Source organism: Henckelia pumila, chromosome 4 (assembly GCF_033568475.1).
Source record: "Henckelia pumila isolate YLH828 chromosome 4, ASM3356847v2, whole genome shotgun sequence".
NCBI lineage: Eukaryota > Viridiplantae > Streptophyta > Magnoliopsida > Lamiales > Gesneriaceae > Henckelia > Henckelia pumila.
The window spans coordinates 216448985-216475951 of NC_133123.1; the positions used below are offsets into that span (position 1 = coordinate 216448985).

At 38.8% G+C, this 26967-nt stretch overlaps 1 protein-coding gene across 1 annotated transcript; it reads right to left on the reverse strand.

Moving 5' to 3' along the window:
• Positions 1-7057: 7057 nt before the first annotated feature.
• LOC140862761 (uncharacterized) lies at positions 7058-18202 on the reverse strand. The gene is made up of 4 exons (XM_073265795.1): positions 17611-18202; positions 17298-17478; positions 7577-7790; positions 7058-7210 (listed from the first exon to the last, which is right to left on the reverse strand). Exons 1-4 carry the CDS (start codon positions 18200-18202, stop codon positions 7058-7060), a joined length of 1140 nt encoding a protein of 379 aa, XP_073121896.1.
• Positions 18203-26967: the final 8765 nt, after the last annotated feature.

The following is a 26967-nucleotide window of genomic DNA, read 5'->3' on the forward strand; positions in this document are numbered from 1 at the left end:
TGATCAAGATACAGCTGAAAGACTCGATTCATGAGATCCATGAAAACCGCTGGAGTATTGGTCATCCCAAATGGAATCACTAAGAACTCGTAATGCCCATAACGTGTCCGGAAAGCAGTCTTGGACACATCTGCATCTCTAACTCGCAGCTGATGATAACCCGATCGCAGGTTGATCTTGGAGAACACTGAAGCTCCCTGCAACTGATCAAATAAGTCCTCTATCCTCGGTAGTGGGTACTTATTCTTCACTGTGACCCTGTTGAGCTCTCGATAATCGATGCACAGTCTCATACTGTCATCCTTCTTCTTCACAAATAACACTGGAGCTCTCCATGGAGAAAAGCTAGGACGAACAAAGCCTTTCTCTAATAATTCCTGTATCTGCTCCTTCAACTCTTTCATCTCGGTAGGAGCAAGTCTCTATGGTGCCTTAGAGATAGGCACGGTGTCTGGCACTAAGTCGATGCTGAACTCCACATCTCTCACTGGTGGAATTCCTGCAACATCCTTCGGAAAGACATTCGGAAAGTCACGAACCACCTCTATCTCTGATAATGATCTACTAGATGGTTCTGAGGCCGTGACAATACTTGCTAGAAAACCCTGGCAACCCCGTCTCAAAAACTTCCTCGCCTGAATAAGAGATATCACCTGAGGAATATCACTACTCTGAGATGCATGAAAAGTAAACGGGTCGCCTCCCGACGGTTTCAATGACACTGTCCTCCGACGAAAATCAATCGAAGCTCCATTGACTGTCAACCAGTCCATACCCAAAATCAAATCAAAACCACTCAACGGCAAAACCACCACATCTGCTCGAATGGAGTGTCCCTAAAGCTCCAACTCCAGTTCTCGAATGACACTAGATGTAGTAATAATCTGTCCTGAAGGCATAGTGACATCATAACCACTGTCAACAATCTCGGGTGTGATGCCTATCCGTCTGATAAACTCCAGGGAGATAAATGAATGCGTAGCCCCTGAATCTAGCAACGTAAACGTGGAGTTGCCTCCAACTAGAATTCTCCCTGCACGCAGAAGAATCCCAATAATTTCATACCACTACTAAACTTTCCCCAAAGAGTCGCTAAAACCCTTAATTCTAATCACAAGTAAAACATGCTTCTTATTCTAACATGAAAATAGATAATCCAAATAACAACAATTCCACAGAAAACGAAATTCTTAACCAAAGGAAGAAATTATAAAATACTAGAGGTAAGATATACCAGTGATCAAAGAGGTGTCTGGATCTGCCTCCTCTGCCTGCATGACGAACACTCTACCAGCGGTGTTCTTCTTCCTCGGGCAGTTAGCTATCTGATGCCCTGGCTCCCTACAATGGAAACAAACTCCTGCTTCCAAGAGACAAGGTCCCGAATGCATCTTCTGACACTTCGGGCAAGTAGGAAAACCTATAGCATTAGGGGCCCCGCCCCTCAACTGCTGTGGCCTCTGCTGCGGATTCGGGCCCTTAGACGGCCCAGTAAACTGATTCTTCGCAGGAGGCTGCGAAGATGGTCGCTGATACCCCTACTGAATCTGTCTCTTCCACTGCTGCTCTCGCTGTATCTCTCTCCTACCCTCCTCTGACCTCAGTGCTTTACTAACTGCCACCTCATATGTAGCGACGTCCATCATACGTACGTCGTGCTTGATATCCGCTCTCAGTCCCTCCACAAACTGCCTCATCTTCTCCGGTGGACTGTCTGCAAGAAGAGGCACAAAATGACAGCTCCTCTCGAACTGGCTCACATATTCAACCACTGACCTGTCCCCCTGCCGGAGACTCATAAACTCCCGGATCATGCGACTCCTCACATCCTCCGTGAAATACTTGGCGTAGAAGATACGCCTAAACTCCGCCCAAGATAGTGTAGGAAGGTGTACTCCTCTGGCAGCACCCTCCCACCAAAGAGCTGCGTCTCCCTTCAACATATACGTCGCACAGTTCACCCTGTCCGCATCTGTGATCCCCATATATGCAAAGATGGACTCCAAAGAACGAATCCACCCCTCAGCCACCAAAGGATCGATGGTACCAATGAACTCCTTCGGCCCCTTCTTCTGGAACCGCTCAGCTACGTCCTCCTCATGGGACATTCTAGGACGTGAAGCCTGCTGCTCTAACAGAGCAGTAACCCCTGCTATCAAAGTAGCATTGGCCTGCTCCAATGCTGCAAGTGGGTTCTGCGGAGGTGGAGGTGGAGGTGGAGGTGTAGGTGTAGATTCCCCACGTCTGTTCATTGGTCTGGGAGGCATTCTGCACCACCACATATTTCTTTAAGTAAATCATCATGCATAACTATGTGTTTTAACATTAATGCTAACTTAAATTCTTAAAAGTAAATCATTCTATAAACACTTAAAACTTACAGACCGGTAGCGTGGATTTCTGAGCTCGCATAGCAGTAATGACCCCTCCAAGGACCGTGCTCTGATACCAACTGAAACGACCCTAACTCTCTAATGTAAATAAATATGTGGAATTTTTTTTTTTTTTATACTTACTAAATAATAATATGTACATACATGCCCATACATATATGCACAGAATAAATATATTTAAAAATAAATAAACTAAGTAAAAATGCAACCTTTAATAAATTAAATATCTGAGTCAAACATTTTAATAAAATACTGACATAAGCAAAAATAAATAAAATTTGCATGCACTGAAAATATTTAAATAAAATATCTCATACTGTCAACCACTGAAAATAAATAAACAAATGTATAACATGCTAAAATATTCAAAACATGCATAAAGACTCAGACGACTATCACGGTCACGGGGTCACTGCATGTCTGCTCATATGTCCTCGCCGCCGGTGGGTACCACATCCTCCTCTACGTACTCACCTGCACCATACCAGTGTAGTGAGCCTAGAGGCCCAACATGCTAACATAACAAGGGTTTAAAATAATTTAAATCACTTTAATACTAATACATACATATACATGAATGAGCATGCTTAAAAAAATATCATGAAATAACATAACTTAAATTAACTTAAATATCATAATCATACATAATACATAAACATTGTTGAGCAAATTATTTTCTAACATCGCATGGTTGTATCCATAGTGTAACCTTAAATCATACATTAAATACTGATCAGCGTGGAAACCAACGTACGTGGCGGTGACGAATCACCTCTTAAATTGGCAGTAAACTGCCCTTCAATAGTTCACATATGGGGACGAATCCCCCTTAAATTGTCACACTACTTCAACTTCCAACATAAAATTATTTTCTTTTGCTCAACCTTAAACATTAAATCATGCATAAAAATTATTTTATGAATGCATGTACTTAAATAAAATGTGTGTCCTTAATATATATTTAATTTAATTTTTATACTAACATATAAATACTAAAATAACATTCATGCATAAAATAATTAAATATATATTTAGGACACATGCAATTTCTCATGGTTTGTACTGAACTGCTGGCTCTAACACTCAAACCCAATTTCCTAAATTCTGGCCCATTAACATTCTATTCTGGCCCAATGGGCCCAAAAGCCCAAAGACTGGCCCAATAATTTCCATGGGCTCTAAAGCCCATAAAAATTAGTGGACTAACTTAAATAAATTTATTTAAGCCCAAATATAATTAAATTTAACCCAAATAATTAAATGGAACCCAATTAAATTTTTGGATTTAATTAGGCCCATTAAACACTTAATTATACTTAATACTAAAAAATAAATTACCCAAGCCCGACTCACTTAACCTGGACCCGGACCCACTAGACTTGACCCATGATTTATTGAACCCGACCCGGGCCCAACAACCCGACCCGGACCCCTCAAAACCTCTAACCCGATCCCCCCTACCCGAACTCCCCTCGGCCGTGAGCAGCAGGCCTTCATGGCCTACTGCCGGCCAGCTCTGGCCACCCCTGGCCGGAGCGCCACCGCCCAGACGTAGCCCACGTCTGGGCGGTCCTAACCTACCGTGGCTCAGCCCGAGCCACGGTCCCTACCTCAAACCCGAAGCCCTCTTCCGTTGAACCCTAAACTGCACCCCCCTTGGACCAACATCGAACCAGCATGCCTCAGCCCCTTTCCAGCCCAAACTAGCCGAACCACACCAACCTAGGGACCCTAAGGAACCCCCTGCAACCTCTGACCAGCAGCCATACAAGTCATGAAGCAAGAAAACGTGAGCATGGAAGAAAAACATGAACAAGGTGCATAACAACCAAAACTAAACGAATTTTCTGAAATTTCCTTGAATAATTCTAATGCATACACACGCACACTATTAACCACTAATATGACACGAAAATTTGAGAAAGAAACATGCCTTGCACCGTTAAAGGAAGAGATAGGAGCGTGTAGAACGAATCCGGGACGACGGGACGACGAGCAACATTGAAACTTCGAAGAAAAATCGGCTATGGAGCCTTGGAGATTTCTGATCGATGAAGAAGATGAAGGAGAGGGGGAGATGTCGGCTGGGTGATTTAATCGTAGGATTTTTGGGGTAGGTTTAGGGTAATTAGAATAAAAATAAGGTTTAGGATAATTAAAATATCAATAAGGGTTTTTAAATATAAAATATATAACTTAAAAACTCTAATTAAGAAGTAAAATCTGATAACTAAAATTAAAATCCCGAAATATATAATTAAGGGAATTTTAAAGATAGTAAAAAGTCATTATTTTGTCTAAATTTGGATAAAAATGGACTCTTAAAATTATATAAAATTAAATACTAAAAATTTTGAGGAAATAAAACTCAAAATAATATTTTTGGGCTCTAAAAAGACTCATAAAATAATTTGGGTAGAAAGTTGTCATCTCGTCCGTCCACGGTCTCGTCTACGCGATAAAAACAATTAATTTTCATAAATCGTGAAATTCACTAATTATGGGTTAAATGCTTAAAAAATAACTTAAAACATGCACAAATAATTTACATAATTATTTAACCCATAAATCTAAAATTTTAAATAAATAAATTTCCTAATTATGCATGCGAATTTACGTATTTAAAAATACCGGGTGTTACACGCGGGGCTCAGTTTGGATGGGGCGGTCGTGCATAAACTTCGCATAAACAAGGCTAAAACGGCGCGGGCGCTCAGGAAGATGAAGCGGGCATGCATGGGATTCACACAAATCTGCTGGATTGGCATCAAAGAGCGCACGGGCGCATCGTCCTCTCGAATAAGGACTCGAAATTCCTGAAAAATAAATCATCAAAATTATTGAAATTAATTCCAAGACACACAAAAATATAACAGTTTACACAAAAATATAACTTAGTAAACTGAAAAAATAATTTAATAAATAACAAAAAAAACGAACCAGAATAAGGACGTAAAAATTAAAATTTTTGGGTTGCCTCCTAGAAAGCTCTTGGTTTATAGTTATCAGCCCGACTGCGTCTGCACTTTATTTGGGGTCCTCAATCATTGTGTTCTCCGCATGTTGTACTTCATTGCCAAAGTAATGCTTGAATCTTTGCCCATTCACCTTGAAAATTCGTCCATCTGTACATAGCAGCTCAATGGCACCATGCGGATAAACTGTCTCCACGATAAATGGCCCGAACCATCACGATTTCAGCTTTCCTTGAAATATTTTCAAACATGGGTTAAACAACAAAACTTTCTGACCCGTTTCGAATTCTCTGCGCACAATGTGTTTTCATGCCACTTCTTTGTTTGCTCCTTGTATATCTTGGCATTCTCATATGCATAATTTTGGAATTCATCCAGTTCATTCAACTGTAATTTTTGCGACCCCTCGGATACTTCAAGATCCATGTTCAGCTTCTTGACAGCCCAAAACGACTTGTGCTCCAACTTCAATGGCAAATGACACGCCTTACCAAACACTAACCTATAAGGCGACTACAAATATGTGTTTTGAATGCAGTGCGGTATTCCCAAAGAGCGTCATCGAGTTGATTGCCAAATCTTTCCTATTCGTCTTAACCATTTTCTCTAAAATTTGCTTGATTTCCCGGTTAGAGATCTCAGCGTGACCATTGGTTTATGGATGGTATGCGCACGCCACCTTATGCCTGACACCATACTTAGTGAGCAAGGTATTAAAAAGTTTATTGCAAAAGTGCGTACCTTTGTCACTGATTATTGCTCGTGGAGTTCCGAACCTCGTAAAAATGTTCTTTTGTAAGAATTTTACTACAACACGAGCATCGTTAGTAAAGGTGGCAATTGCTTCCACCCATTTCCAAACATAGTCCATGGCTAGTAAAATATAAGTGTAACCGAACGAAGGCGGAAATGGACCCATAAAATCAATGCCCCACACATCAAACAATTCGACTTCTAAAATATTTTTGAGGGGAATTTCATGCTTTCTAGAGATATTCCCAATTCTTTGACACTTATCACATGATTTCACTAAGGTGTAACTATCTCTAAATAAAGTAGGCCAATAAAAACCAGATTGTATTATCTTAGCAACAGTCTGTGTTGCTCCAAAATGTCCTCCATATGGCGCAGAATGGCATTGTTCTAGGATTTCATGTGCTACTTGACCCTCCACACATCTCCTTATCACTTGATCATTGCATCTTTTGAACACATAATGGTCATCCCACAGAAAGAACTTGACGTCATGGAAGAATTTCTTCTTTTGACGGTTATTCAAATCTGGAGGCATAGCACCACAAGACAAAAAATTAGCAATATCAGCAAACCATGGAATGGAAGAACTTACCGAAAAATCTGTTCATCTGAAAATTCTTCTTTTATGTTGTCCTCCTCCTTAACTTCTTCTAGCTCCAGTCTCGACAAGTGGTCCGCAACCTGATTTTCACTTCCCTTTTTATCCTTGATCTCAAAATCAAATTCTTTTAGAAGCAAAATCCACCTTATCAAGCGTGGTTTAGCATCCTTCTTTGAAAATAGGTAACGAATCGATGCATGGTCAGTATAAACAACTACTTTAGTGCCGATTAAATATGGTCTAAATTTATCAAACGCAAAAACTACTGCTAGCATCTTCTTTTCTGTGGTGGTATAGTTTTGTTGTGCAGCATCCATGGTACGACTTGCATATTAAATGGCTCTAAACATCTTCTCTCTCCACTGGCCCAAAGCAGCCCCCACTGCATAGTCATTGGCATCACACATCAGCTCGAACGGTTCTTTCCAATCCGAAACGATCATGATAGGTGTTGTGGTTAATGCCTTATTTATCTTCTCAAGAGCCTGCAAACAGGCATCATCAAATATGAAAGTAGAATCTTTTTCATGCAAATTACATAGGGGTTTTGTGATTTTAAAAAAATCCTTGATGAATCTCCGATAAAATCCCGCATGGCCTAAAAAACTTCTGATGCCTTTGATATTATTTGGAGGTGGAAGCTTCTTAATTGCAACCACTTTGGCCCGATCCACCTCTAATTCCCGTGATGACACTTTATGTCCAAGGACAATGCCCTCTCGAACCATAAAGTGACATTTCTCCCAGTTAAGAACTAAGTTATTTTCTTGACATCTCTGTAAAAAAAGGGAAAGGTTATGCAAACAGTGATCAAAATAGGAACCAAAGACTAAAAAATCATTCATGAAAACTTCCATCACGTCGTCCACCATATCTGCAAAAATCTCCATTATACACCGCTGAAAAGTCTTCAGTGCATTGCACAAGCCAAAAGGCATCCTCCTAAAGGAAAACGTTCCATAAGGGCACGTAAAAGTAGTCTTCTCCTGATCCTCCAGTGCTATAAGAATTTGATTATACCCTGAATAGTCATCTAAGAAACGGTAATAACAATAACCAGCAAGTCTATCAAGCATTTGAATAATAAAAAAAAATTGGAAATGATCTTTACGAGTAGCTTTGTTCAACTTCGTATAATCTATAAAAACTCGTCAGCTAGTTACTATATGCGTGGAGATTAACTCATTGTTTTCATTTTTTACCACAGTAGTCCCACCTTTCTTAGGCACCACTTGTACAGGAAACACCCAACTACTATAAAAAATAGCATATATCACACCCGCATTTAAAAATTTTAAAACTTCTTTCTTAACAACTTCTTTCATGGCGGGATTCAACCGCCTCTGATGGTCAACATAAGGAGTATAAGATTCTTTCCTTCAAAATTTTATGCATGCAGATTGTTGGACTAATACCCTTAATATCAGAAATTGACCATCCTAAAGCAGTTTTAAAATTTCTCAAGACTCTCAACAACTTATATTTTTCTACTTCAGATAGATGAGAAGAGATAATGACAGAACAAGTAGAATTCTCACCAAGGAATGAATAACATAAATGTGCAGGCAACTCTTTAATATCATGAGTTTCAGCAGATATGTAAGGACCGGGATTAATTAATATTAATCCGAACTTAATTTGATTTTAATCCAAGTATATTTAATTTGGGAATATTTAGAGTTTTGATTTAAATTCTAATATTCTTAAATTATTTAGGATTGCAATTGAATTAAAATAAGGGCCGAAGACCAAATTACAGTTATTGAAGACTTGAGGGGCTAAATTGCAAAATTGGTTGAAAGTTATCAGATATTATTTGAGTACTCAGCATGTGCACGTGTAATTTTCCTTTTCAATTCAGCAAACTTGAACAGAGCAAAGCCGAGAGCCATTTTCTTCATTTGCTTTGATCTTTAAATCCTCGTAACTTTTGCTCCGGTTATCCGATTTTGATTCCGTAAATTGTTCTGGAATCCTTATGACGAGGGCTTCGATCTCCTGTAAGTTTATGTTGTGTTTTATGGATTTCGAAATCAGTTTGTGACAAAAATCAGAGTTTAAGCTTTGGATTACGTTTATTGACGTTTATACGATTCTATCTCGAAATCGGCTTGAGGAGTTTATATGAAATGTGTCCAAGCATGAATTCCAGCTTATGATTGTTGTTTATAGCTGATATTATGAAGAGTTTGATGAGATATTATCTGATATATGTTGTATGAATGATTGAAATGAAGTAGAAATGGTTTCCGGATTATGTCGGTTATCGATTTTCAATCGCTACGCCGTTTAATCGAGTTTTTGGACTGTTTTGATATTCAATAGCTAAGCTGAAACACTTATCTTGATGATGTGAATGTTATAGAATTTTATTCTTCAGTTTCAGTTGAGTTTGGAAGGCCAACGACTCGAGACAACGACTTTGAACCGAAGAAAGTTGATTGAGGTTTGAAATGCGATCGATTGACGATCTTATGATGTTTTCGACTCGATTTTGATACAGTAGATTGGAATGAAGTTTGAAATTTGTGTATTTGATGTATCTTTCAGATTTCAAGAGTCCAGAAATGATAATAACGAAGGTATAATGACGACATCGCGAAGTAGGGACTTTGAAACTCAAGAATGACTATTATTGAGTTGGCCCGCAAAAACCACATAATTGTTTATGTTTTTGATTTGATTGTGATGTTGTCGATCCATATCAGATAGTGGATCTTTAAATTTGAGTTGATATGATGCTATATTGAATTGATTCTATGCCAAGGTTGTTGTTAACCTTATTTGCGAGTCGGTTACGAACTCATTAGATGGATATCCATGTCAAGACCAGTTATGAATCTTGATGGCCTCGAAGTTATGTGAATAAATTCGTATTTGAAGCGTTAAATTATTTTATTTGTTGAGTCGAGTTTGAATTGAGATGATGTGATTTATTTAGCGCTTTCTATATGTTGGTTATACTGAGAATCATTTCTCACCGGAGTTTATCCAGATGTTGTCTTGTTTTGTATATGTGCATGACAACAGAGAGGGCAGGAGCTGATCATCGACGTCATTGACAGCTGGGAGAGAGTCTAGCACGTGAGGACTCGGGTTGTAGATGAAGTTTTGTGAACTTTAGAAGCATAGAACCTTAGAACTTGTTGGTATGAAGTATTGTATGGAATTTGAGATAGTTATGCTTTTTATTAACCTTTGAATGAATCGTTCGATGTATATATATGCATGACTTGTTATTTGAGATCTTGTTTATTTGTTGATGCAAGTTCCAGAACGTTTAAACCATGCCTTGTATTGATTTTGGAGACAAGAATTGATAGTGTATGGTTTTGACAGCAAAAATATTTATGCCGAGTTTTCTGGAGTTGGAGGTCGCTCGATCGGCAAGAGTTCACCGATCGAGCGAGGCCTGTATTTTGCAAACAAAGAATTTGGATTTTCTTGGCCGCTCGATCGGCAGAAGTTGACCGATCGAGCGAGGCCAAATTATACTCAGACCCGAGAATTGTGATTTCTTAGCCCGCTCGATCGGTAAGATTTCACCGATCGAGCGAGGTCCAAGTTTTAAAAAAAAAATTATTTTGTTTGAGTATTCTTTTAAACACTTGATTAATGGTTCATTAATCGTTAATTGCCCTAAGATGAGATTGGCAACCCGAGGTCCCCACAACAGGTGGTATCAAAGCATAAGTTTCTTGGACTGAGAATAGATGAGTGGGGTAGACAGACATTGGCCATGAATCAGCCTGAACAGACGAATGCTGCACAGGTCCCAGGACAGTGTCTGTACATGGACAGGGTAGTACTTCTACTGATGAGTTCAGTGATGCGAATCCGATGGAGAAACTTCTGAAACGATTCCAATCATTCAAACCACCGAAGTTGCAAGGAACTGAGAATGCTGTGGAGTGCGAAAACTGGTTGGAAGATATTGAGCAGTTATTCGAGTCCATTGATTATACAGATGATCGTCGCGTGAGACTGGTAATTCATCAACTGCATGGCCTTGCCAAGAGTTGGTGGATAGCGACGAAGAGAGCATTGGAAAACCAAGGTACTTTTATTACCTGGTCTGTATTTCGAACTATTTTCTATCAGCGTTTCTTTCCTGTGTCTTATCGCAAGGACAAAGGAGCAGAGTTTGCAAGTTTACAATAGGGACAGTTAAATATTGAGGAATATGTTGCAAAATTCACTATATTGTTGAAGTTTGCTCCACATATTGCTGTTAGTGATGAAGCTCAAGCCGATCAATTCATCAATGGCTTGAATCCTGAAGTGTTTACACTTGTGAATTCGGGAAGATCGAATACCTTTGCCGATGCTCTGAATCGAGCAAAGGGAGCAGAAGCAGGGATATTGAAACAACGAGGAGCACAGTTTGTGCCACAGCCAGTGAGACAGCCCCAAGAGCAGCCACAGATTCCACCACCTCGATTTGAAGATGGAGGTAGCAGCAGTGGAAAGAAAAATTTCTTCAAGGGCAAGAGTAAACAATTCAAGAGATCTGGTGGTAGTAGCTCTTCTAGTTCAGGTAGTTCCCGACAGTCTAGAGCTGGACAGAGGTCTGATGTGTATTGCACCAAGTGTGGTGGTCGCCATACTAATGATCAATGCCGAGGTGTGTTTGGCAGTTGCCACATTTGCAACAAGATGGGACACTTTGCGAGAGTGTGTCCACAACGAGGTTCTGAGGGTGCACAGGGTACTGGATCATCAAGACTGGTGGGTCAATCTACATCTTCTGTTCACTCTTTTCAACCACAGCCTGCAGCACAGAGTAGAGGAGGAGGTCAGGCGGTGAATCAACCTCCGAGGCAACAAGCACGAGTGTTTGCATTGACAGGGGAGCAAGCACAAGCAGCACCAGATGATGTGATTGCAGGTAACTGTTTTCTTTTTGGTTATCCTGCCTATGTCTTATTCGATACTGGTGCGTCGCATACCTTCATATCTGAACAATTTTTTACGTTGTATTCATTGTATGTTGAGTCATTAACTACTGTAGTGTCTATATCTTCACTGTTGGGAAAAGGTATAATATCAGTGAAGTCTGTTAGAAATTGTGTACTACAGTACGAAGGTAATGAAGTTGAGCTTGACTGAATCGTTCTTGGTTTATCTGATTTTGACTGTATAATCGGTATTGATATGTTAACCAAGTACAGAGCAACAGTTGACTGTTTTCAGAAGATAGTGAGGTTCAGACCAGTGATGGCTGACGAATGGAAATTTTATGGTAAGGGTGCTAGATCTAAAATTCCCTTGATCTCTGTTATTGCTATGACTGATTTGTTACAGAAGGGAGCAGAGGGATTTCTGATCTATGCAGTTGATATACTGAAGACTGGTCCGAAATTGACTGATATACCGGTGGTGAATGAGTTTGCAGATGTATTCCCTGATGAGATTCCAGGATTACCACCGTACCGTGAAGTAGACTTTGGTATTGATTTGATGTCAGGTACTCAGCTGATATCAAAAGCACCTTACCGAATGGCACCAATTGAACTGAAAGAACTGAAAGACCAACTTGAAGATTTGTTGGCCAAAGGATATATCAGACCGAGTGTATCCCCATGGGGTGTTGGAAAACGCGGCTCTCTGATCAATCACGATTGACACTGCTTTAGTGTGGACGTTGTTCAACAATAAAACCGCCGTTTCAAGCGCATAGCCCCAAAACGAAGGTGGAAGCTCAGTGAAGCTCATCATGGATCGAACCATGTCCAACAATGGGGTGCTCCAGTATTATTTGTAAGAAAGAAAGACGGATCGATGAGATTATGTATTGACTACCGGCAATTGAACAAAGCAACGGTAAAGAATCGCTATCCTTTACCTCGTATCGATGATTTATTTGATCAATTGAAGGGATCGTCAATATATTCGAAGATTGATCTACGATTCGGATATCATCAATTGAGATTTAGAGACGAAGACATTCCTAAGACTGCATTTAGAACCAGGTATGGCCATTATGAATTTATAGTCATGCCTTTTTGTTTAACGAATGCACCAGCAGTTTCTATGGGATTGATGAATAGAGTATTTCAAAGATATTTAGACAACTTTGTGATTATTTTTATCGATGATATTTTGATATACTCTAAGAATCTGTGTGAACATGCTGATCATCTCCGAATTGTACTGAGAACATTAAGAGGAGAGAAATTGTATGCCAAGTTATCCAAATGTGAATTTTGGTTGCAGAGAGTTGTTTTTCTTGGTCATATAATTTCGGGAGATGGCATTTCAGTTGATCCGAGTAAGGTTGAAGCTGTGATCAATTGGCAGAGACCGACATCTGTGCCAGAAATTCGAAGTTTTATGGGCTTAGCTGGTTATTACCGTCGATTCATTCGAGATTTTTCATCAATAGCGAAGCCTATTACACAACTTACACAGAAAAATGCACCATTTATTTGGTCTGAGGCGTGTGAAAGAAGTTTTATCGAACTCAAGAAGAGATTGACTACAGCGCCGGTTTTGAAAATCCCTACAGGTACTGGTGATTTTGTTGTTTATTGTGATGCTTCTCACCAGGGTTTGGGATGTATTTTAATGCAGAAAAGACATGTTGTCGCTTATGCTTCTCGACAAATAAAACCACATGAAGTCAGGTATCCGATTCATGATCTTGAATTGGCTGCAATTGTTTTTGCATTAAAGATCTGGAGACATTACTTATATGGCGAGAAGTTTGAAATCTTTTTTGATCACAAAAGTCTGAAGTATCTGTTCTCACAATCCAAATTGAATATGAGACAACGACGATGGCTTGATTCATTGAAGGATTTTTATTGTGAAATCAAATATTATCCGGAAAAATCTAATGCAGCAGCGGATGCCCTGAGTAGAAAGGTTTGTGCTCTGTCTTTGTCTACTGTAGGTGTATCTAATTTGATTGAAGATTGTTGTATTTCTGGGTATGTATTTGAGATGGATAGAAGGCCGATGAGAGTGTATGCAATCAGTGCTGAGCCAGAATTGCTGATTCGCATTAGAGAAGCGCAGAAAGCCGATCAAAATGTGCAGAAATCGATTGAAATGATCTGATTAGGACATCAGTCTGAGTACAAGGTTAGTGATGATGATATCCTGTATGTGAATAACCGAATAGTTGTTCCCAATATTGCAGACTTGATACAGAATATTTTGAAAGAAGCCCATTGCAGTCGCTTTAGTGTTACAACGACTTGAAGAATCAGTACTGGGGGAAACAAATGAAGTCTGATGTGACTGAATTTGTATCTAATTGTTTGAATTGCCAATAGGTGAAGGCTGAAAGAAAAAAACTAGGTGGCTTATTACAGAGTTTATCTATTCCTGAATGGAAATGGGATCACATTTCCATGGACTTTGTAACGAAGTTGCCACGATCATCTCGAGGATGCGATGCTGTTTGGGTGATCATCGACAGATTGACAAAATCTGCGTGCTTTATTCCTTACCGAATGACTTATCGTCATGATCAAATGGCGGATCTCTATATTCGGGAAGTGGTAAGACTACATGGTGTGCCAAAGCCGATTGTATCTGACCGAGATCCGAGGTTTACTTCGCACTTTTGGCATAGCCTACAGGAATCTTTAGGTATGCGCTTACATTTGAGTACTGCTTATCATCCTCAAACTGACGGTCAATCTGAACGAACTATTCAGACGCTTGAGGATATGCTCAGAGTTGTAGTACTTGATTTTGGTGTTACATGGCAAAATTCTATACCACTCGTGGAATTTTCGTATAACAACAGTTATCAGATGAGTATAGAGATGGCACCATTTGAAGCATTATATGGGAAGAAGTGTCGATCGCCTTTGTATTGGGATGATGTTTCTGAAGTACCTGAGTTAGGGCCAGATATGATCAGACAGATGACTGAGAAGGTGAAACTGATACAGCAGAGAATGAGAACAACACAGCACAGCACAGACCAGATATGCGAATATACGATGATGGCCATTATCTTTTGATCAGGGAGATAAAGTGTTTCTGAAGATTTCACCGTTCAGAGGCACCGTTCGATTTGGTAAACGATGAAAATTATCTCCGAGGTATATTGGGTCGTATGAGATTCTCGAGAAGATAGGTCATCTAGCTTATCGACTCGCTCTTCCTATGTATGTATCTGGAATACATGATGTCTTTCATGTATCGATGTTGAGGAAGTATATATCTGATGCGTCTCATGTGATTCGTTCTGATGAAGCTGAGTTGGATGATACTCTTAGTTATTTCAAACAACCTATTCAGATTCTCGATAGGAAGACAAAGCAACTCCGAACGAAGACCATTCCATTGGTGAAGATTCAATGAAGTCAACACGGAGTTGAAGAGGCGACGTGGGAAGTCGAAGAAGATATGAAACAACGATTTCCTTACCTATTTCACTGATGTGAGTTCTTATTCAGTTTTCAGTTATTCTTTATTCTTATGAGCATGCAGTCTGCATATCTATACTGTTTATGAATTCTAGGACGAACTCATGTCTTAGTGAGGGAGAAATGTAAGGCCCGATATTAATTAATATTAATCCGAACTTAATTTGATTTTAATCCAAGTATATTTAATTTGGGAATATTTAGAGTTTTGATTTAAATTCTAATATTCTTAAATTATTTAGGATTGCAATTGAATTAAAATAAGGGCCGAAGACCAAATTGCAATTAGTGAAGACTTGAGGGGCTAAATTGCAATATTGGTTGAAAGTTATCAGATATTATTTGAGTACTCAGCATGTGCACGTGTAATTTTCCTTTTCAATTCAGAAAACTTGAATAGAGCAAAGCTGAGAACCATTTTCTTCATTTGCTTTGATCTTTAAATCCTCGTAACTTTTGCTCCGGTTATCCGATTTCGATTCCGTAAATTGTTCTGGAATCCTTATGACGAGGGCTTCGATCTCGTGTAAGTTTTATGTTGTGTTTTATGGATTTCAAAATCAGTTTGTGACAAAAATCAGAGTTTAAGCTTTTGATTACGTTTATTGACGTTTATGCGATTCTATCTCGAAATCGGATTGAGGAGTTTATATGGAATGTGTCCAAGCATGAATTCCAGCTTATGATTGTTGTTTATAGCTGATATTATGAAGAGTTTGATGAGATATTATCTGATATATGTTGTATGAATGATTGAAATGAAGTAGAAATGGTTTCGGGATTACGTCGGTTACCGATTTTCAATCGCTACGCCGTTTAATCGAGTTTTTGGACTGTTTTGATATTCGATAACTAAGCTGAAACACTTATCTTGATGATGTGAATGTTATAGAATTTTATTCTTCAGTTTCAGTTGAGTTTGGAAGGCCAACGACTCGAGACAACGACTTTGAACCGAAAAAAGTTGATTGAGGTTTGAAATGCGATCGATTGACGATCTTATGATGTTTTCGACTCGATTTTGATACAATAGATTGGAATGAAGTTTGATATTTGTGTATTTGATGTATCTTTCAGATTTGAAGAGTCCAGAATCGATAATAACGAAGGTATAATGACGACATCGTGAAGTAGGGACTTTGAAACTCAAGAATGACTATTATTGAGTTGGCCCGCAAAAACCACATACTTGTTTATGTTTTTGATTTGATTGTGATGTTGTCGATCCATCTCAGGTAGTGGATCTTTAAATTTGAGTTGATATGATGCTATATTGAATTGATTCTATGCCAAGGTTGCTGTTAACCTTATTTGCGAGTCGGTTAAGAACTCGTTAGATGGATATCCATGTCAAGATCAGTTATGAATCTTGATGGCCTCGAAGTTATGTGAATCAATTCGTATTTGAAGCATTAAATTACTCTATTTGTTGAGTCGAGTTTGAATTGAGATGATGTGATTTATTTAGCGCTTTCTATATGTTGGTTATACTGAGAATCGTTTCTCACCGGAGTTTATCTAGCTGTTGTCTTATTTTGTATGTGTGCATGACAACAGAGAGGGCAGGAGCTGATCATCGACGTCATTGACAGCTGGGAGAGAGTCTAGCACGTGAGAACTCGGGTTGTAGATGAAGTCTTGTGAACTTTAGAAGCATAGAACCTTAGAACTTGTTGGTATGAAGTATTGTATGGAATTTGAGATAGTTATGTTTTCTATTAACCTTTGAATGAATCGTTCGATGTATATATATGCATGGCTTGTTATTCGAGATCTTGTTTATTTGTTGATGCAAGTTCCAGAACGTTTAAACCATGCCTTGTATTGATTTTGGAGACAATAATTGATAGTGTATGGTTTTGACAGCAAAAATATTTATGCAGAGTTTTCTAGAGTTGGAGGCCGCTCGATTGGCAAGAGTTCACCGATCGAGCGAGGCCTATATTTTGCAAACAGAGAATTTGGATTTTCTTGGTCGCTCGATCGGCAGAAGTTGACCGATCGAGCGAGGCCAAATTATACTCAGACCCGAGAATTGTGATTTCTTAGGCCGCTCGATCGGTAAGATTTCACCGATCGAGCGAGGTTCAAGTTTTTAAAAAAAAATTATTTGGTTTGAGTCTTCTTTTAAACACTTGATTAATGGTTTATTAATCGTTAATTGCCCTAAGATGAGATTGGCAACCCGAGGTCCCCACAAGATACCACTGGTGCACTATTTTCCAATGCTTCAGATTCCTTAGGACTCACCCTTTTTTCTTTCGGAGCTCCCTCGAGAAATGCTTCTTGTTCACGTCGCTCCCAATCTTCATCCTTATCAAATGCCTCATCTGCAACCAAAAATCTTTCTAATGGATCATTACTTCCTGCACATGAAAAAGAATTATGAGAATCAATAATTTCAATGCTTTTACATGTACTTACCTCGTTTGGTCCCCTCATGGTACGATAGATATTGAAGATCACAGCTTCACCACCAACTCTAAGCGTGAGCTCACCTTTATGGACATCTATTAGCGCTCTAGCAGTAGCCAGAAAGGGTCTCCCAAAAATTAATGGAGTTTCTTTATCCTCATCCATGTCCAATATCACAAATTCTGCTGGAAATATGAACTTGTCGACCTTCACCAAAATGTCCTCCACAATACCCCGTGGATATGTGATACTTCGATCTTCCAGCTGTAATGTGATGCTAGTCGCCTTGACTTCTCCAAGCTCCAACGTCTTGTAAACAAAAAAGGGCATTAAATTTATAATCGCTCCTAAATCACATAAAGCTCTATTTACTTTAGCTCCACCAATAAAACAAAAAATAGTAAAACTCCCTGGATCCTTAAACTTTTGCGGAAATTTTTTCTGCAGGATTGCGCTGCACTCTTCTGTCAGGTTCACCACTTTATTGTCTTGCAACCTTCTCTTCTTGGACATCACATCTTTGACGAACTTAGAATAGTTAGGCATCTGTTCCAGAGCATCTGCAAAAGGAATATTGATGTGTATCTTCTTGAAGATGTCTAGGAACGTGGAAAATTTCTCATCAAGTGCCTTCTTCTTGAACCGCTGTGGGTAAGGATGTTGTGGCTTGTACATCGGTTTTGAGTCAAGTTCTTTCTTCTTCTCTTCGACAATTTCTTCCTCAACCACTTGTTATTCCGCTTCCTTTAATTTTTCATGTTCTTCTCTTCTTTATTCAGCTACTAGTTTCTTACCACTCCTTAACTCCACTGCTTTGCATTTCTCTTTTGGGTTCACTTCATTATTTCTGGCAAATTGTCCTCGATTTTGATCCTTCAAAGCATTTGCAAGCTGCCCAATCTGTGTTCCATGTATTTCATCATAGCCCCTAAACTACACATATGTATCTCCATGCTATCAAGTCGAGTCTCAGTTTTCGACATTCTCTTGCTAGATTCATTGACAAATGTAGAGACAACATCCTCCAAAGATGCCTTCCCTTCACCCTTGTTTGTATTGAATCCCGGAGGAGGATTCAACATATTTTTGTTGTTGGCATAGGAAAAATTCTCATGGTTACATAATCCAGGATGATAAGTATTAGGGAGAGGGTTACCTCGATAATTTTCATAGCCTCTGAGATTTATATACTGAGCTTCCACAGACGGATGAGATTCTTCTATGGCAACCAAAACACCTGATGGATCTTCTACACTCACCTTATTCAACACAGCAACTCATGTAGTCATCGCAGATAATTGTGCAATGATGGAAGTGAGAGGATCAACGCTATACACTCATTTCTTGACGCCCATGCGTTCAGATGACCATTGATAACTATTGATGGTCATTTGTTCCAGCATCTCATAGTCCAGAATGGGATCCTTTGAAAATATCTTACCACCACCAGCAGAGTCCACTGACATTCTTGTAGGCGTGTTCAAACCATTGCATAAAAGCTTGATTTCTTCCCAATCTGCAAATTATGGTTAGGACAACGCCTCAACAAATATTTATACATTTCCCATGCCTCATATAGTTGTTCTGAATCATGCTGATGAAAGGTGTTGATCTCAATCTTCAGCTGGGTGGACTTGGCAGGTGGAAAATATTTTGCCAGTAACTTCTCTGTCATTTCCACCCATTTATTAATACTGCCCAACGGCAATTATTGTAACCAACTTATAGCCTGGTCCCTGAGAGAAAAGGAAACAAGAGTAAACATATAATATCCTCAGAAACACCATTCATCTTTACCGTATCAGTTATCTCCAAGAAAGTACGTAGGTGTAGGTGAGGATCAGATGTGGCGCTCCCATTGAATTGGTTCTTCTGGACCATGTGATCAACATCGGCTTCAATTCGAAGTTGTTGGAATTTATCGTCCCTCAAGCAACTCCATAATAGTGAGTTTGGATCGTCGGCCTGAAATAATCTCTGATTGGCTCCAGGGGAGCTTGATTCACATTATCTTCAGCCGTGTTCTGTTGTTCTTCTAGTCTCCTCTCTCTTCTCAAAGCACGGGCAGTTTGCTCTATCTCTAGATCAAAAAGTAGAGAATTCGCACTTTGAGTTCTTCGCTTGAACTGCGAGTAAGAAGAATTAAAATTAATTAATTACTAAAAATAAAATAAAGAAAAACTCTAAATTAAAACTTAGACTAATTAGAAACAAGACTAAACAAAATCAACAATTTACTCCCCGGAAACGGCGCCAAAAACTTGTTGCGAAATTTACGCTCGCAATCGCACGATTGTCAATTTTTAGTAAAGAGTAAGTGAAGTGTCGATCCCACGAAGAGTAACATGAAAATATTCAGTGCTTGTAATTAAAATAGTCTTAATTTTATTTTAGAAATTCAATTTTTATAGATTTGCTAGAAAATTAAATAAATGATTGAAATTAACAAGCGCACACACAATTTTTAAAGGTTTATCAATCAATGAGAAATGGTCTAGAGGTATTGATTTCACCTGGTTTCAACAATATTCACTCCTAATCAATCTATTTTCATGAAATTTTTTCAATTAATAACCAAGAACTCTTAAACTATTCTATTTCCCTCTCCCGAGCAACAAATAGATTGTATCAACTACAGTTCAATTTCAATATCCTTATTAAAAATCTAGCCGCAGTGATATTTGTAAACCGATGTTCCTTAAAGGTTCTATTAAATTTATATACTCTCCCGAGCTATATAAACAATTAATAGGGTGAATTCTAATGGTCCTATTCAAATTCCGAACTCCCGAGTGCCGGATCCCAAATAAATAACAGATAAATTTATGACCAGTATATTGAAAAGACATTCAAATTTAGAAACACAATTAATCTAGAGAAATTCAATTTAATAAAATCAATTATTCATAAACATGTCTCAACCAGGCTACACCAACCTCTAGACTAGAAAATTTTAGTTCACAATAAAATTCAAGCACAAACAAATCATGTTTAATAATCCAAACATAATTCGACAATCAATAAAAGATAAAAGATAGAATAAAAAAGTCGTAGTCTTTCTTCCGTGTCCGGTTGAAAAGCCTTCGTCTTCGTTCCAAGTATTCTTCCATTCACGATCTCCGAAATCTCACAAAAATCTCACAAAGTTGTGCTCTCAAAAGTATTGTGTTGTGGCGGCTGCGAGGTACCTTCTTTCACTCAGAAAAATCCCTTTTATATTACCTCAATATTGTCCAAAATAAGCCCAAGAAAATCCCTAAAAGTTTCCATAAAACTCGGATAATAAAATTCTGAACGAGCGACGGCGCGGGCGCCCAGTTTACAGCGCGGATGCGCGTTATTCTCGCTGATTCATACTCCAAAAATTCCCAGCACGCGTGGGAGCGCAGAGAAGCGAAGTGGGCGTGCCTTTCCCTCAACTTTGTTTCTTCAATTTCTGTTGGAAAACTTTAATGTAAAACATACCCTTTGCAGTTCGCAACTGCTTGAGGTATTCCTTGCAGTTACGTTTCCAATGACCGGGTTTCTTGCAATGATGGCAAACTTGTTTAGACTTGTCCAATTTTGCATGTAACATTTGGCCTTGAGATCATGGTCCAACCATTTCTCTAGTTCGGCCAACCTTTCGGCAGTTACATCAGCCGGGGCTGTTTTCGGAGAAGCCTTTTCTAACACTTAGAAAATCTTTTCCGAACTTAGGACAATCTTAACTTATGGAATCATTCTGTATTGTTTGCGTCAATAAGTTTGTTTTGTTGGAGAACAGAAACATGTGGATTACTGAGATAAAACAGACAATTATCGATGATTGTTTAAATAATTTACTAAGACATAAAATAGGCGAATTTAATTTTATGAATCTCACTCCCACTATTTTAACGATTTCACCACCCTCTAGTGAAAACGGGAAACTTTTTCCTTAGTGAGAACATGGAGTCCAATTGACAAACTTATGGTCCCGAATAATATCAGCCAACCATAATTCTCAAAAGGTAGAGCCCAATTGCTTCCAAAGCAACCCCCATGTATTTACCTCATGTCCAATAAGGGCCCAATAATATGACGCCGTTTAAAGTGACATGTCAAGATGACCCATCAATATTAAGTTGTGATGGACGGTCGCCATGTGGATCCCCCAATAATATGAGCCGATCCCATGGGAGTTCCACCCAACTTACAACATTTGTCGATCCAATGTACAGCTTTCCGACGGACGGGCCCCCCCAATAATATGAGCCGGACCGTATCCGCGGGTAGCATCACATACATTGACCGTTGATGGAAGGTAGGAACATTTAAACAATATTTAAATTTCCTTTATTTATCTTGATATAAATTTTAAATCATATTTAAAATGAGGGATTTTATTTATAAAATTATTTGTCTCATCATATTTAATTTATTGCATGCATTGCCGGATTCACGCAATTTATGTCTAAACATGCATACAATCATAATATCACATATTATATAGGATGATCGATTCCATTTCTAATTGACCCGTGGTTGCCAATCACGGGTCTTAGTCCAATCCTAGGTAATATGCAGTATGCAAATGCAATCCTATTACATATGCTTCCAATTTACATTTCTTCAGTCTTCATTGTCTGCTGGGCCCACCATCTTCAAATCTTGATCTCCCACTAAATCTAATGTATTTACAATTAAATAACAATGACAAGTAGGGGACACATTTTTAGGGGTGGGAACGGGCTATAAACCAAGCCCACTTTTATTACATATGACATTCATATCGGGCCATAAACCAGGCCCATTAATAAAACCAACAACAATAAAGACAAAATGTAAATTCCTAACATACACCTACAAAATTGGTCATGGCAATCGATCATCCTTATCCAATAACATTTAATTCAAAATTAATTTATTGGATAACATGCTGTGGCAATTCAAATTTAAACAAGATAAAATCATATTTATATATAAATCACATTTCACATATAAAATCATATTTTATCTCCATATCAAATAAAATCATATTTTATCTATAAAATCCAATTTTACAAATAAAATCATATTTTATCTAATATATCATAAGATCATATCTTATCATCAATTGTACCAAAATAATTGATTTCAAAATTCAATTTACGGATAAAATATTAAAATTTTCCAAAAATTCAAATTTATCCAAAATCAATTTTTAAAATTTACGGACTCGAACAATTCGATCCGAAATCTCGTGAACCAATCAAAAACAATTTTTGACCGGACCAAAAATAAAATTTTAAATATTAAAATTAATAAAAATTAAAAATTAATTTTTCCCGCGGGCCACCCGGGACACTCCCGGGTTGGCCCGCACCCGGGGCGCGGGCCGGGGGCAGCCCGGCTGCCCCCTTAGGGCAGCGCCTGGCGCCGCCCCTGGGCGGCGCCGTGCGCTGCCCTGGGCGGCGCCGAGCGCCGCCCTGCGCTGCGCTGGGCAGCGCCGAGCGCCGCCCCTGGGCAGCGCCGAGCGCTGCCCTGCGCAGCGCCCAGCGCTGCGCTGGGCAGCGCACAGCGCTGCCCTGGGCGGCGCCGTGCGCCGCCCTGGGCGGCGACGGTCGCCGCCTTGGGCGGCGCTGTGCGCCCCCTTTGGGCGGCGCCGTGCGCCGCCCGGGGCAGCAACAATTGCTGCCCCACCGGGCAGCGATCCAATCGCTGCCCGGGTTTTGCCCCGAAAAAAATTTTTATTAAAAATATTTATTTTGTTTCATAAACCGAGACTCAAAAATTTTGTACAATTGATTATTCAATCGATTGATCTGAGCAACCTGGCTCTGATACCACTGTTGGAAAACTGGCGAGTTCCCAGACCAATTACGATTGATACCCGGTGCAGCGGAAGTTTAAAAATTTTTCATGGAACGTTTCCATGGTATGGGTATCAACCGTTCATCGATTGAATTACGTGTGTGTAAAATTTAAATAACAATTAAATAAATTTTACCTCAAATCTCGCAACGAGATTAATGGACACCAACAGAACAATTCTGCTCTTGTTGTCTCTCCCTGGAACCGATGAACGCCTTCAATCAGGTCCACGAACAGAGGTTTAATCCCTCTGATAGATTGCACTAGAAAATCTATCAGAAGTTTTCTGCGAAGAGAATACACGAATTTGATTCGTTATTCCTGACTGCAATTCAAAATCACAGACCGGAATTTCTCGGGCAGAGCAAGGGGGCGGCCGAAATTCTTTGAGAGAGAATAGGGTTTTCGAATTTTTGCTCTCAAAAATTATGACCTGTTCTTTTTAATTTCTGTACTGAAATAACTTATTTATAATGCAGGCCACTAACACCTTAGGGCCCATTAGTCATAAGCTGGGGCCCGACAAGCAAAGCCCGCTCGTTCAGAAATTAATATAAAATTCATCGTGACTCCGATTGATGAAACGATTTCACCAATGTGCACAGAAACCATTTCTGCACGTTTTAAAGTCAAAATAAATTTTCCTGAATCCGAATTCAGTGGTTTCCAAAAATGTCCATCCCTATGTCATTTTAGGAAATCCTACTCCCTTACTCTTATTTAAGAAGTCCAACTCCTTAGTTCATTAAATTTAACTCTTTAAATTTAACTATCTCAACGGGGATTAAAACTCCATTACACTGTGTGACCCTCAATGGTTCAGGGATACAGCTAGCCGTGGGCTCACAACTCCTTGTGACTCGGAACAACACTTTCCGACTTGCCCAACGAATCATGGTAAAGCGCCTAGCAACATCGCCCCATGATTCCCTAGGTATCACTGATAGTGCCTACAAGAACCAGTAGATTTTGGTTAGCGTACAGTACGGTCCCTTCATCCATATATCCCGATCGAATCAACAACCATTGGTATATCGAGAGTCGCTCAAGATTCGATAACTATGCAATACATCTTGAAGATCAAATTAGTGACATCGCATGTGCTACTAAGAAACCATTTCTTAAATCACATCAAGTACTCTGGCCAGAGATTTGTCACACTAATATCTCCTCAGATCGCATAGGATATCCACACTCGCAAGTATGTGGTGAATCCTTGACAACAATGCATTGACTCCTATATGTGTCGTAACTGTACCCAATCTCGACACCTGATGACCCCTCAGAGTCGGTAAACGAGTCAAAGCACAGTACTAGCATATAGAGTCTCCATGATGTTTCAAGTCGTAAGGACTAATGGTGTACAACCAAAACCGCGGACTTTATCCACTCGATAAGTGATAACCACTTGGAAAGTCCGGATAGGGTAGTTCGACTATTCATCCTATGAATATCCATTTGCATGCTTCGAACATCTCCATGTTCCCTACCAATGAAACATGGTACTCCGCATCGCAAATGCTAGTCTCAAACTCGAGCGATCCTTATCCTTATTATCGGACGGCTCAATCGACTAGGAACGGTTTTAGAATATACAGTGACTATAAGATGTATTTCATGATAGACATCTCCATGTTCTACCACATCTTACATACACTATAGTATATTCAAGGTCTTTATCAAAACAACAATAGTATATCACAATATAACAATATGAAGTAATATAAAGTCATTGCCATAAAAGTGTAAATAATATTAAACAAAAGATTGTTTATACAAAGAGTCAACAAAGCCCATAGCCACACAGTTGGCTCACTGGGCACCCACTCTTACAATTTCTTCACAGGCTGCGCGGGCGCTCCTCTAACTTGTGCGGGTGCGCCTTGTTCCCTAATTTTTCCATTTTCTTCTCTTTTTCAACTCTTAATTTCCACTTTTTTCTCCAATCTTTTGGGCTTAATTCCACTTAAACTCATCATACTCCATTAATTCCTACAATCACAAAAAGAACAACAAATTCACGCAATATCTTCCAATAAATCACAAAAGCCAAGTAAAATATTAAACAAATTAAGTGCACAAAATGCACTTATCAACCCTTCACTATAATTCTAGCACGCAACATTTCTCAATTCAATGTTCGCACAAAAATTTCAATGATACCTTAAATTTAGTCTAGGTCCTCGCAAAGTTCGGACTCACTAATTAACTTGCAAAACTTATATATATCTATCCTTAATAAAATCTAGCCACTTACTAAAGTTCGACTAAAATTCATCCATAAGAAAATTATTTCCTTTAGTAACACCACAATTAATAACTCATAAGGTATATCCCCGGGTAGACTCCTATCTTCCATCAGATTGCAGAACTCACTAAATCTCTAAATCAACATGCTTTTAAAATAATAAATATACCCTAAACAAACACTTAAAAATATTAAACATACATCATACACTAAACTTCATGCATAAAATAAATTAGAAAGATAACTCTTTGAAAATATTTTTAAATTGATGACATCAAAACATTTAAAGTAGTACTTCAAATACGACTAACATATAAAATTTATTAAAACTTACAGATTTTGAGGCGAGACTTCTCGAGCTTCTTGCAATCGGCAATAGGCACAAACCCAAACCAAGAACATGCTCTGATACTAACTAAAACGACCATCTAACCTCTAATATTTAAAACATATTAAAATAATGCATAATTTTTCAAAAATTTCGGCATGACCTGTATACAACTCTTAAAATCCATCTGTCTCAACAAACACACCAAGGATGCAAACAAACGAGAAAGATATTCGAAACAATAAACGAGCATGAAATAATAAAAGTGGTTCAAAATCACAAACATAAAAGTCTAACAATCGAATAGTTTAACATGCCAACAAAACTGATCTAGAAGTTCTTAAATTTACATCTAACCAATATTCAAAATAAAATACATCAAAACTATACGTTTAAATAACATCTATGTAAGACTAACATAGGTCGGAGGGATGCGTCAAGCCCGCATCGCATTCCACACAAGATTCATGCCCCTCGATCTCATCGAAAGTCTAACCTGCACCAAGAAAAGTAGTGAGTCTAAAGACTCAACATGTATAAAGCATGTAATAACGAAGAATACATAATACATGCACACGACTTTTAAAATATTTGTACTCAAAATACTATGAAACTTTTCTAGGAAAAATGCTTGAAGTTAAATGTAGACAAGACTTAGAACTTTTAAAAAAATCGCATACAATGAACTCACTCAACTTTAACTCAAACTCACACTTGAAACTTTAATTTTACTAATGTATTTAAGCATAAACTTTCATAAACTTTAAATTTGAACTTTAATCTGTGAATTTAGATCCTCGATTGTGACCTTCTTTGTTTGATCAATCAATGGCTACAGTACTATGCCGGCAAGGACGCCGAGATTTCTCCCGACCCCTTATTGCCTTTCTATGGCAAGGACACCAAGATTTATTCCGGCCCCACATTGCCCCTCTATGGCAAGGACATCGAGATTTCTCCCAACCCCACATTTCCCCTCTATGGCAATGACACCGAGATTTCTCCTGGTACCACAATGCCCCTTTGATTTGGTAGGGGAGCCAGGATGTC

What these genes read in the sequence shown, in the direction of transcription:
- LOC140862761 (XM_073265795.1), bottom strand. Translation starts at nt 18,202, where the DNA reads ATGTACAAGCCACAACATCCTTACCCACAGCGGTTCAAGAAGAAGGCA. An exon ending in GCTAATAGATGTCCATAAAG is followed by an intron (nt 17,479 to 17,610) that starts GTGAGCTCACGC and finishes TTTCATGTGCAG; the next exon opens with GAAGTAATGATCCATTAGAA. An exon ending in GTATCTTGTGGGGACCTCGG is followed by an intron (nt 7,791 to 17,297) that starts GTTGCCAATCTC and finishes AATGCTTGATAG; the next exon opens with ACTTGCTGGTTATTGTTATT.